General features: G+C 34.3%; 1 protein-coding gene across 1 annotated transcript; it reads left to right on the top strand.

Moving 5' to 3' along the window:
- Positions 1-4,282: 4,282 nt before the first annotated feature.
- LOC111921537 (protein CUP-SHAPED COTYLEDON 2) lies at positions 4,283-6,313 on the top strand. Its single transcript, XM_023917119.3, has 3 exons — positions 4,283-4,775; positions 4,862-5,145; positions 5,481-6,313. The coding sequence occupies exons 1-3, from the start codon at positions 4,592-4,594 to the stop codon at positions 6,060-6,062; spliced, it is 1,050 nt and encodes a 349-aa protein (XP_023772887.1). The 5' UTR covers positions 4,283-4,591; the 3' UTR covers positions 6,063-6,313.
- The last annotated feature ends 6,077 nt before the right edge of the window (positions 6,314-12,390 follow it).

Genomic DNA, 12,390 nt, shown 5'->3' on the forward strand with positions numbered 1-12,390 from the left:
CCGCCACCCGACACGGCAGCCGGTGGTGGCAGCCACCACCCTATGGTGGTGGTTTTCAATTTCTTTCCATTATTCCAATTTTTACATTTTACAATGAACTCACGAAATAAACACACACTATACTAAAGAAACACACACTGAAGTACACCCACCCACGGTGGTTCATGGTGGCAGTCACCACCCTACAGTGGTGGTTGTGGTGGTTTCTTCGGATCTCCGGCGGCCTCATCCCATCACAGTACACAGACACACACATCTCAATTCCGAAAAATAAATCCAACACCCACTGAGGTGGGTGGCGAAGGCAGCAACGACGGTTGGCGGCAGCAGCTCCATTATCGGCGGCAACCACCATGGCCGACCGCCATGGTGGTGTTTCGTGACTCCTCTTCGACAGAACCCACACGCACTCGCAACCTCAACATGAACCCCGAACCACAGTGGTGGCTGATGGCGGAAAAATGGCGTTAGCAGCAGCCTCACGGTGGAACAGTCGCATGGCAGCGTCCACAAAGACAAAACCCCTCATCAACAGCTCGCCTGGTCCTCCCAGGACTGAAACGTCGGTCCCTGGGGTTTTCCCTGGTTACACACGATGCTCGGCGACGGGCTAGAAGAAGCTAAGGCAGCTAAGAAGAAAGAGAAGGGGAAGGGCGGCAGTTTATGGTGGTCGCTGTCGTCAGGTGGTTGGTGCTCGAACTCGTCAAGGTGGCAGCAGCCGGCAATAAGGATACAAGGTCAGCAACATCATGGGGTGGCGGCTAGGGAAGGGGAGGTATAAGGGTGGCGGCTGATGTTTTGTGTAGGGTTAGGGTTGTTGATGGGCAATCAACAGATAAATACGCCGCTCCATGCAAACATATAGAGAAAATGACAGAACTAGTCCCTCTCATTCCAATCTCTTCAAACAAAGTCCAATAATTACCATCTAAACCCTGTCCCTTCAATTCCTTTGCAAATTAAGTCCAAATTTTACTAAACAACCCCTTTCTCAACAAATCCTTTTCAAAATCAATCCATAATTTATCTTTTTAACCCCCAATTCTCATTTATGACATTTTCAGCCCTTCAAGACCATCCTTTGCTATATAATTATTTATTTTAGGGATTCAATTCGTTCATTAATTTGTTTATTTATTTAATAAATAAAGGGTGTTACAATTGTATTATTGTATGCATGATTGTGGACCAATCAAAAATTAATAGAAAAACAATAATTAAATATATCAATAAGGGTAACTAGGCAATTTGAGAAATAACTTCCACAAATACTCCCTATACTTTTGCTAGTTACGTTGATTTTAACCTAATTCCCCCCTTTTATATACGGCCTACGACTGATCTGATGAATCTTCATCACCCATGTAGGATCAATCTTCATCACCGGTTGAAAACTCCTTCACGTCGACCATCCAATCGACTACTAACCTAATTTCCCGGCAACGATGAAGAAGATACTGAAGAACCCCTCTCCCGTCGTTGAAGATGCCATCACCAAATCCAAAAAGAGAACACGAAAGGTCTCCCAATCGAAACCGCAACCATCGTTTACCATCGGCGACATAGAAGATTTCCAATTTAAGGAAGACGAAGTTAATGAAATTAGGGCATCCTTGTTGAAATGGTACGACGTTAACCAGAGAGACCTTCCATGGCGAAGGATCAACGATTCCGATGATGAGGACAAAGATAGAAAAGGTGGGTTTCGGAAATCATGCTTCAACAAACAAGAGTTCAAACTGTTGTAAACTACTTCAATCGGTGGATGGAGAAATGGCCGACTGTTCATCACCTAGCTCAAGCTTCCATCTCAGAGGTAATTTAAGTTTTAGAATTTCAAATTTTTTGTTTTTTTTTAAACTAAATGCTTTTAGTTTTACTTTTTGCAATTTCCCTCAACCCCATACTGACTGATATAAAGGAATAAGTTTTCATCAAAACTTTATCTCATTATTTGAATCCAGTTACACTCTTTTAAAATTTAAGAACTCAACTTCTCAGTTCCCTCATCTATGTAACTCAGTTTCTGTTTGATAATTGATACAATTGATAGTTTGTTTGATTGGTTGATAATGATACACCATCGATGGTATTAATTATTTTCCCATGTCTTCGCTTCAAACTTCCATCTAAGCATGAATAATTTTAGGGGTTTTAAACTTGGTTGGAATCCGAATTGGATTGAAAGATTTGTTTAGTGGGCAGTAGGCAAATTGGCTTTCAATTAGAACCGATATGAAAGGGTTTCAATTAATATATTAGACTTAGAATTTTAATTTTGAGTTGTTTGACTATATTTCATTTTTAGTTATGTTTGAATTAGAATTGTACAAGTCTAGAACGATTAGTAAAATACATAGATGCTTTGATGCTTCTTTCATCTGGAATTAATTTGTTTATGTAGATGATTCAATGAATGATATTGGTGAGATTCCAATTCTATTGGAATGGAATTACGAGTTCCAATTCTGTTGGAATTAAATCATGAATTCTAATTCTGTTGGAATGGAGTATGGATATTTTCTCACTGATTTATGCATGTTCTACAATTCTTGTTTATTGGTTTTGGTGCAATTCACAAGTCCACATTTTTTTCCAAAGGAATTTAGTTTTTTATTTTTCATTTGCTAATGTATTATTGGAATCTAAACTACAATTTTGTTTTGTTTTCACAGAAGTTGATGCTTGAAGAACGAACCACAAAATTGAAAGTGATTGTAAGCAACATTATTCTTTTAGAATGTATTAGTGTCGTTGTTAGATTTTGATGTTTTCTTTCCCGTTTTAAAAGTTTTTTTAGTTTTATTCTTTAACAATAAATGTACTTTTTAACAATTGTTACCCGTATTCTATAAGAAATAATGTATTTTTTGTTTTTATAAGAAATAATGTATTTCTATAAGCTAGTTGATTCTTCGCGTTTCGATCTCCATCACTAGGACACCCAATTTCACCCACTATGATTCCCATATTTATGAATCCATTCTTTTGTATGGCCCAGACGAGGGTATCGTAGTTGGCATCGAACATATTTGTGTAGGTGGTGCCGCCTTCGTTCACCAAAGTTGCGTTTCTGTAGAAGAACGCGTATTACATCGAAAAATTGGAGTCGATGTAGAGGCTTATGAAGGGGTAGATGTTGACAGTGAATGGAGATCCATTTTCGTTTAGGAATTTGGTGAGTTGGATCATCTAATCTCGCAGAATCCTTCATTACACGTCAATTGAACGAGACTGGAGGGATATTGTGAATGTGGATGAAAGAGGCAATAGGGTTTTAAACAAAGTAATTGTCTAAATTAAAGGATAGATGGTTTAATTAATTATTTATTAAAATTAAATAATACTTGGCCCATATTATTAATCAAAAAGATCTTTTGTATATGCAAAAGATCTTTTTGAAATAAATAATCAACTACAATATACATAAAGTCAGATAATATCATATCTATGTAAGACATTAATATATCAGTTGAACTGAGGCTTATGGAGATTAAACTATGGCCTTTTTTGGATTATTTATTTAAAGTATTAATTAGTATATTGCGGTTTAATGCATTTTAAGTGTTTAGATTAAATACAATAAAAAATGTTGATTGATTTAAATAAACAATGTTTGATAAGCTATCTAACTTAATAGAAAATTCTTATCAAACAGGAAACAATTTAACCAATTATCTTTGTTCTAAACACACACAAAAAAAACATATATACATTAAATCGTAGTTTTGTTTTGTTTTTACCAGCAATGCAAATACCATTATACTCTTTTATCTGGTCAACTTTTTTTTTTAATCTTATAAGCAAAATTTGTTAAATATTTAAAAATAATCTATCTATTTATTGTTTTATGATATGGTGTGACTTGTGAGTATGTTCGGCAACGAGCTATTAAATTTTTTATAAACTTTCAGTTAAAAAAAAAATTTAAGAAAATTGTCCCATCAATAATAAGAACTTAAAACTTTTATTTTAAATAAAAAAATCAAAAACTATTTCAAGTTTTTAAGCGTACAACTAATAGACGTCTTTAAGCCAACGCTAATATTGTCAAACATACCAATAAGCCATCTTTAAATATGTTTTGGTATCCCAAAAACTAATAGACGTCTAAAACACTAAAATCATGATACATAATAAATTAATATAGAGTTAAAATTGGTAGACTTTGGTAAAAAAAAAAAAAAAAAAAAAAAAACGAAGATGGAGTTAGTTACTGTTCTCCATCCCTCTTTTTTCTTCTCCACTGACAATAGGAATACCCTGCACACTTCTTCTCGCACGCACGCATACTCTTAACACATACTCTCTCTCTAAACCCATATGGATATGATAAGAGCCACGGCAGAGTTGCAGACCCAAAGACACGAAAAACCCTAAATTCCATTTTTATTTTAATCTTTCAATCGATTGATAGTACAGATATTATTAATTTCTTGATTCTCCGAATCCCCATAAACGCCACCCCATCTCCAACTCCTATATATAGACACATATCTCATTCGTCATCACACCAAAACCAAAGCCAAAACGCCAGTTTGCCTTTTTCCGACAGCCGTGTGCGGAGGAGGTGCTACTTAAGTATACTGCTATGGAGTTTTTCACACACCATTTTGATAACACTGAAGCTTGTTTGCCACCTGGGTTTAGATTCCATCCGACTGATGAAGAACTCATCACTTGTTACCTTCTCCGAAAAGTCCTCGACGGCAGCTTCACCGGCCGGGCATTCGCCGACGTTGATCTTAACAAATGCGAACCATGGGAGCTTCCACGTACGATTCAACTTATTGATCGACACTCACACACAGCTCACGCATTTTGTAACTTTTTTTTTTAGGGTTTTTGTTTTTTGGTACAGAAAGAGCGAAAATGGGGGAGAAAGAATGGTACTTTTTCAGTCTCCGGGACAGGAAATACCCAACTGGGCTGAGAACTAACAGGGCGACGGAGGCCGGCTACTGGAAAGCCACCGGAAAAGATCGCGAGATCTACAGCTCCAAGACTTCTGCTCTTGTGGGGATGAAGAAAACCCTAGTTTTCTACCGTGGTAGGGCTCCAAAAGGGGAGAAAAGCAACTGGGTGATGCATGAATATCGTCTTGAAGGCAAATTTGCCTACCATTTTCTCTCTAAAAGCTCCAAGGTACCTTCAAGAACTTCATCACCTCATTCTAGCTAGGGTTTATATATACTTCATGTCATCCACAAGAATTTTGATTTTGCATGGTGTGTTTTGTGTTAGTTATTTTAGTTAAAGGTTGTATTAAATGCAAGATTTTTAACGGTTAAACTGCTCTTTGCTTGCATTAAAATTTAAAAGTCTTTCTTTGTGGCTTGTGTACACACTGAACTGAACAAGCATTAAAGATTTAAATTTTAAAGTTTGTGTTTTTCTTTTGTTATATATACTACTGTTTGTTCTTGTTCTTGTTCTTGTTTTGGGTTTTTGATACATCTTATTGGTAATTAATTAATCAGGATGAATGGGTGATCTCCCGTGTTTTCAAGAAAAGTGGTGTTGGATCTGTCGGCGGCGCCGGCAGCGGCAGCGGCAGTGGTAGCGTTGGCGTTGGGAAGAAGTGGTTTAGCGGTGGGATAAATATCGGGAAAGAAGCCAGCTCCTCGTCGGCGGTTTCGGGCTCACTACCACCGTTACTCGACTCCTCCACCTACGTTCCCGGCGAACAAGAAAGCTTCTCCTACGACAGCAACGCCGCTTCAAAAGAGCACGTGCCCTGTTTCTCCACTGCCTCAACTTGCACCTTCGGCCCTCAGCCTCTCTTTGATTTCCCACCGCCGGAGCCTCTAACACCCACCTTCGATCCCACCGCCATGTGCACACCAAAGAATCCCGGCGTCTCGGTCTTCCCTAGCTTGAGAACATTGCAGGAAAATCTTCAGCTTCCGTTCTTTTACTCATCGGTGGCGCCACCATTGCATGGCGGAGAAGCAAGCAACTACGGGAGTTCTTCCGGTGAGAACTGGATGCAGCCATCATCGTCACAGACAGAAAATCAGAAGCCTGGCCCCACGGAGCTTGACTGTATCTGGAGCTTCTGATCAATGGACGGCGGCGGCCTTAATTATCCATAGTTGATCGATTTTATGGTCCTTTCGTTGTCTTTCAAGAATTGAATGTGAGAAATTAATATCGTAGTACGTTTAAATCTGTTGTACGCTTGTATGTTCTTGTCATTTTAAAGATTTTCTCTATTATGGAGTTATGGTGGGCGCTTTGTATTATGCAATATGTATTGTACTAAGTCATCAAATGTTTCTATCATCAGTCTATTTATAATGATCTTCTACCATTTAATGTTTATGACCACAAACTGTTTATCTATTAATAGATCATCATCATCATCATCATAAAAATAAAGAATCCAATATGAATGAGGTAGGAAGATGTAGATGTAATCTTCATGCATGTGTTACAAACTAATAGGGTTTTTCTGGTTAATTAAGCTGTTTTATTTTGACATGATATATAAGCAAGTCTTGTTTTCAAACCTAGACATGTTACCATGATCATGGTGTTCCATGATTATCTCTCATGCTATTAGCATGAAACTTTAAATCAGTATGATGGGAGATCGAGAAGGTATTGATTTCCAATGTTTGATTAAGGTGATTTGATCAATAGTTAAGGTTCATCGATTTTAGTTTGTAAATACTGTGTTTATAGTTGTTAAATCATGTGTCAGTTTGAGCTATTATCAAAATAATGATTATCTGGACACAGAGTACTGTTTCAGTCTACTTAGAGGATCTAATATGATCAACCTATCACAGACATTTTACTTGTGAAATACTAGTGTTTTGCTAACTTTTATTTTAACAAACTTATTGTCACAAATAATAATACTAATGCTTCAAAAGCTTTTAAAATGTTAAATAATTATCCTCGTCTATATATAAATGTTTCATAAAATCACTTCCTTTAATTTGTCATTTTTAATTATACTACAAATTTTTCAGTAATTACTTGACTTTAACATTTAATTAAAGACATTTTTTCATAAAACTATTGTTTTTTAGATTCTTTTCTGGTTTAAACAATAAATATTTATCGTGTAAATTAGAACAGTGATAGTTTTTTATTTATTAAGAAAGAACTACATAAAATTTTCAATTTTGTAAAATAACAATAGTTTGAAATTTATTCAATTTAAAATTTTAATGAAATTTTTATTATTTATCCATTATAAACTTCAACTTCAAATAAAAATCAACTTTAACTAGCTAAATATTTTTTGGTTGTTTTTATAATTAATTGCTAAAAACAACTCACAATGGTTTTTCTTGAGAAAAAATAATGGTAAAGAAAAGAAATATATTTGAGAGGTTTAATAAAAAAAAACAAAGTAAAATGGATTTCCTAGAATTTGGTTATCCATCGATAAAAATAACAAAATTATCATCTATATAGTGTTATTGTATCTCATATTATTACGAAACGATCTTGTGTGCTTTTATATAAGTGGGAGCATCCATATTCTCCATAATGGCTCTTTTCATTAGTTAATATGAAGCTTCATTAGAACAACCGAATTAAATTATATTATCTCAAAATCATCATATAAGGAATGATTTAGCCAAATTGAATTAAACAGGTTTATTATAGTACTATATCTAACATTTTAAATATATAGAGTTAAGTTGTGTAAAATTATTATAGTATATCTAACGTTTTAGATAGATGCAAAAACGAAACCGTATGTATACTCATGGGACACATTTAATGGGTGGTTGTGGTAGGTATAAAAATGAAAAATAAAAAGGGGGAAAAAGGGAAGTAAGAGGGAAGTAAGGGGGGTTGAGTTCAGGTATTCACATGGAGCTAGGGAACCCTATGGAGAGTAGGGGTGGATACTATAAATATAATTATAAGATGAGGGGGAAGGGACATATTTATTTTCACTTAATATATGACCCCACTCTACTACTTACAAAATTACCCTATTACCCCCTCTTTGATTTTACAATACACACCGACCCAATCTTACTGTGCCCCTGCCACCATCCCTCTTATCTTTTTGTTTTTTCTATTTTTCTTTTTTTTTTTTTTATAATGGAATTTCTATTAATTGCAGGGGTTTTTTTAGATTTTTCAATTTAATCTATTTAAACTCTCATAAATATTTATAAGCGATATCAAACTATAAATTGATAAATTGAATAAGCAACACTGAACAGACAAACACCGATGAAAGGGTTAAATAAGAAAACGATTTGATTCTTTTAGTAATTTCTTCAATGATTCAATCCTCCTTTTCAACAAGTTTAAATGATGACTTGTATGTTTATATTTTATATATTTATATAATCTAAATTTAACAAATTAAATATTTTATATAATATTCACATTAAAAGTATAATTTTTCCTGATCAAATAATTACAAAAATTGTTACATCAGTTAGTAGACTTAATGTAGGTATTTTGATTTGTTTTCATTAAATATTTATTCTTTTAAAGAAATTTGTTACGAGGACAGACTATTTGTATTATATAATTATTTATCATAATCCAGTTGTACCCGATTGAGTATGACGTCAAGTACCGGATTGTTTCTTTATTATATAACTTTTAATATGTTAAAATAATTAGAGTATGTATTTTTAACTATACAATCAATGTTAGAACATCTATGTATTTTCTTTAAAAATAGATTTTGTTTTCGATAGTTAGTGTATTTTATATTGATATACAAAATCACATAAGTGACTAATTTGAAGAGAGAATCTTCAAGCTTCAAATTTTTACTTTAATAATAGTAGTTTTAACCTAAAAGTCAATCCATATTAAAATTTCACTTATTTATATTTCTTAGCATCAATATGTTTGGTTTTTAGTGTTCTAACATCCAACAAGATTTTAAGAGCTTTAAAATATTTATGGCGTTAGCTTATAGGAAAAAAAATGATTTGCGACCTTAAAGCTTTTATTTTAGATAAAAAAAATTTAATTCAAAAGCTATTTCACCTGTTACTTTGATAGTTTCTTCTTGGGTTTTAAGCTTTTGTTATATATATTACAGTCATATTAAATATTTCGTAAAGCTTATAATTATTATTTTGAACACTTCTTACAAATAAAATTAACAGCTTGAGCTTCCGACTTCTATTTTCATCTATCAGGTCCAGCTTCTATTTACTAGTTTACAACTTTAAGATAACAGTAGATTTTGCCAAAAACATATGCTTTTGTTTTATCCTATCTTTTTGTTTTAATTACAAAATAAAATCAAATATAAAACTTGCAGGAAAAAAATAGCTTTTTACAGAATTTGTAAGGCTGGGAAGTCCATCATCAAACTTTTCGAAATTTCTTTTTACCGTTTTCTCTAATAAAGCACGTGGGACCCACCCAACGTGTATCCTTGTGCCACGTGTGTCAGACTAAGATACGACCCAGATATGGGCCTTTTGAGTATTGGGCTAAACTGGGCCGTATATTCAGTCTATGGTTAAAGGTATGAAAAGTTTGTTGCCATTTATGGGTTTGAACCGGGCCCATTTCTTTGCACGCCGGTTACCCGATTTCGTTAGGCTTTTTGTATTTTGGTGATGATGAGGATCCGCCCCAAAGTTTCGGGTTTTCTATTTATATTTATATTCTGTTTCTGTCAGACAATATAAAAACAAAACTGTACACATCAAAAGTCGGGTTTTGTTTACCCATTGGATATGTTAAGTGTCCAATGATATTATGAGTTATTCCATTGGAAACATATAATTAAGGTATAATCTAAATTTAATAACAATACTCAACATATAATTTTATATGAAAACCGTTTAAAATATCAAATCGAACCCGACCATTTCGTATGTGTTTAGAATAACCATTTTGACGGGGATAACAATGAGCAAATGAACCTTGTTGGATATGCAATGATGTGTTCTATTTTCGAACAATGAAGTAACTAGTAAAATGATTGTGCATTGTGATGTATCCGAAAACAGGATATAATTTTTAAGGAAAAATAGTATGATTTGTTTCTTTTAACTCACAAAGAGATTAATAATATGGATAATCATTTTAAGATATAAAATACTAGCGGTAAACAAGATTTAGGATATTGACCTTCCAAATAGATTTTTAAAAGTTTGTATTCGGAAATTATTTAAATATTTTTTTTATTTGGTTATATAATGTAATAGAAGACATATATTAATATATAAAAAAACAATACAAATATATCAAAACATTTACATGTTGTTATAAAAAAACAAAATCCTCCAGATATTTCTCCTTTTCAAAGATGCCAAAACCTCTTCTAGCGACTCATAACATTGGGATAATAACTTAAGAGGGTAATAACGTTTCCTGTTTGTCCATTTTAGGTCTTTAACGTATTTTTTGTGCGTATTACACCATTAAGGTTATTATAACCGTTTACAAATAGTCCTTTTAACAGGAAGAAGCCGGTAAAAGGATTATTTATAAACGGTTATAACAACCTTAATGGTGTAATATACACAAAAAATACGTTGGTGACCTAATATGGACAAACGGGAAACGTTATTACCCTCCTAAGTCATTATCCCATGAAACTATAAACCCCTATAATAAATTTTTACTTTTTAAATAAGAAACTTATAGGTCTTGGGGTTGGTAGTTTGGATGTTTTTAACCTCGGCCTTCTTTATAAATGAAAGTGGCGGTTTCTTAATGACAATGGAGCTCTTCGGGTTTAAATTGTCAAATTTTGTCATGGGGAAGGTGGTGGTTTTCGGAAGATTCGAGAATAGGAATTGGAGGGGGTGTTTGGCAAAAGATTGTAGGATCCATTAATTACCTCCATGAGAATGGTTATATTCCTTCTAATTACATGTATAGAGTGGTGGAGGGTGAGACTAAAACGAGGTTCTAGAAGGATGTTTGGTGCTTGGATATTCCTCTTAGGGAGCGGTTCGGGAGGCTCTTTGCTTTGGCCTTTAATCAAGATGCTCGAGTAAGTGAATAATGGGATCCGGAGGGATGTAATTTTCATTAGCGTTGGGGATTAGAGGAGGGGATGAATCGACCCAATTTGATTATCTTGTAGAAGGATATTTGGTGCTTGAATATTCCTCTTAGGGAGCGGTTCAGGAGGCTCTTTGCTTTAGCCTTTAATTAAGATGCTCGAGTAAGTGAATAATGGGATCCGGAGGGATGTAATTTTCATTGGCCCCTCCTCTAATCCCCCGACGCCAATGAAAATTACATCCCTCCGGATCCCATTATTCACTTACTCGAGCATCTTGATTAAAGGCCAAAGCAAAGAGCCTCCCGAACAGCTCCCTAAGAGGAATATCCAAGCACCAAACATCCTTCTAGAACCTCGTTTGAGTCTCACCCCCCACCACTCTATACATGTAACTAGAAGGAATACAACCATTCTCATGGAGGTGATTAATGGATCGTACAATCTTTTGCCAAACACCCCCTCCAATTCCTATTCTCGAATCTTCCGAAAAACCACTACCTTCTCCATGACAAAATTTGACAATTTAAACCCGAAGAGCTCCATTGTCATTAAGAAACCGCCACTTCCATTTATAAAGAAGGTCGAGGTTAAAAACATCCAAACTACCAACCCTAAGACCTATAAGTTTCTTATTTAAAAAGTAATAATTTATTATAGGGGTTTATAGTTTCATGGGATAATGACTTAGGAGGGTAATAACGTTTCCCGTTTGTCCATATTAGGTCACCAACGTATTTTTTGTGTATATTACACCATTAAGGTTGTTATAACCGTTTATAAATAATCCTTTTACCGGCTTCTTCCTGTTAAAAGGACTATTTGTAAACGGTTATAATAACCTTAATGGTGTAATACGCACAAAAAATACGTTAAAGACCTAAAATGGACAAACAGGAAACGTTATTACCCTCCTAAGTCATTATCCCCATAACATTACTAAGGACCAATTTTTAATTCAAAATAAAATGTGATAGCTAAATTCCTGACTTAAGAAGGTGTTGCATCCCTTACTTTTCCTTTTTTTTTCGAGAACTTGATTCAAGCAAGGCTTTATTTTCGAGTATCAAGTGTTGTGGATGTTTAGTTTCTCATTATATGAAACAATGTCATGTTGTGTCCGTAGTCTCATGAGGTACTTCTTGAAGTTGACATGCAGGAAGAGATATCTTATGAAGATGGTTTGTCAACCACCTAAAAGTCGTCCGTTAAGTAAATGTTAGTCACAAAAAGAAGTTAACTCTTCTAATAATTGCACATGTGCTCAATGTGTTTACACTCTTGAAACGTGTAGTTGCGAAAACGTCTCATCGAAACCTGAAAATTTTGAAAACTATTCATCCAAATATCTTGGCTTTGATGATGCAATTATTTTTCCTGTTGTATATAAGATTACGATTAACATAGACCAACAATTACAC

Source organism: Lactuca sativa, chromosome 7 (assembly GCF_002870075.4).
Source record: "Lactuca sativa cultivar Salinas chromosome 7, Lsat_Salinas_v11, whole genome shotgun sequence".
NCBI lineage: Eukaryota > Viridiplantae > Streptophyta > Magnoliopsida > Asterales > Asteraceae > Lactuca > Lactuca sativa.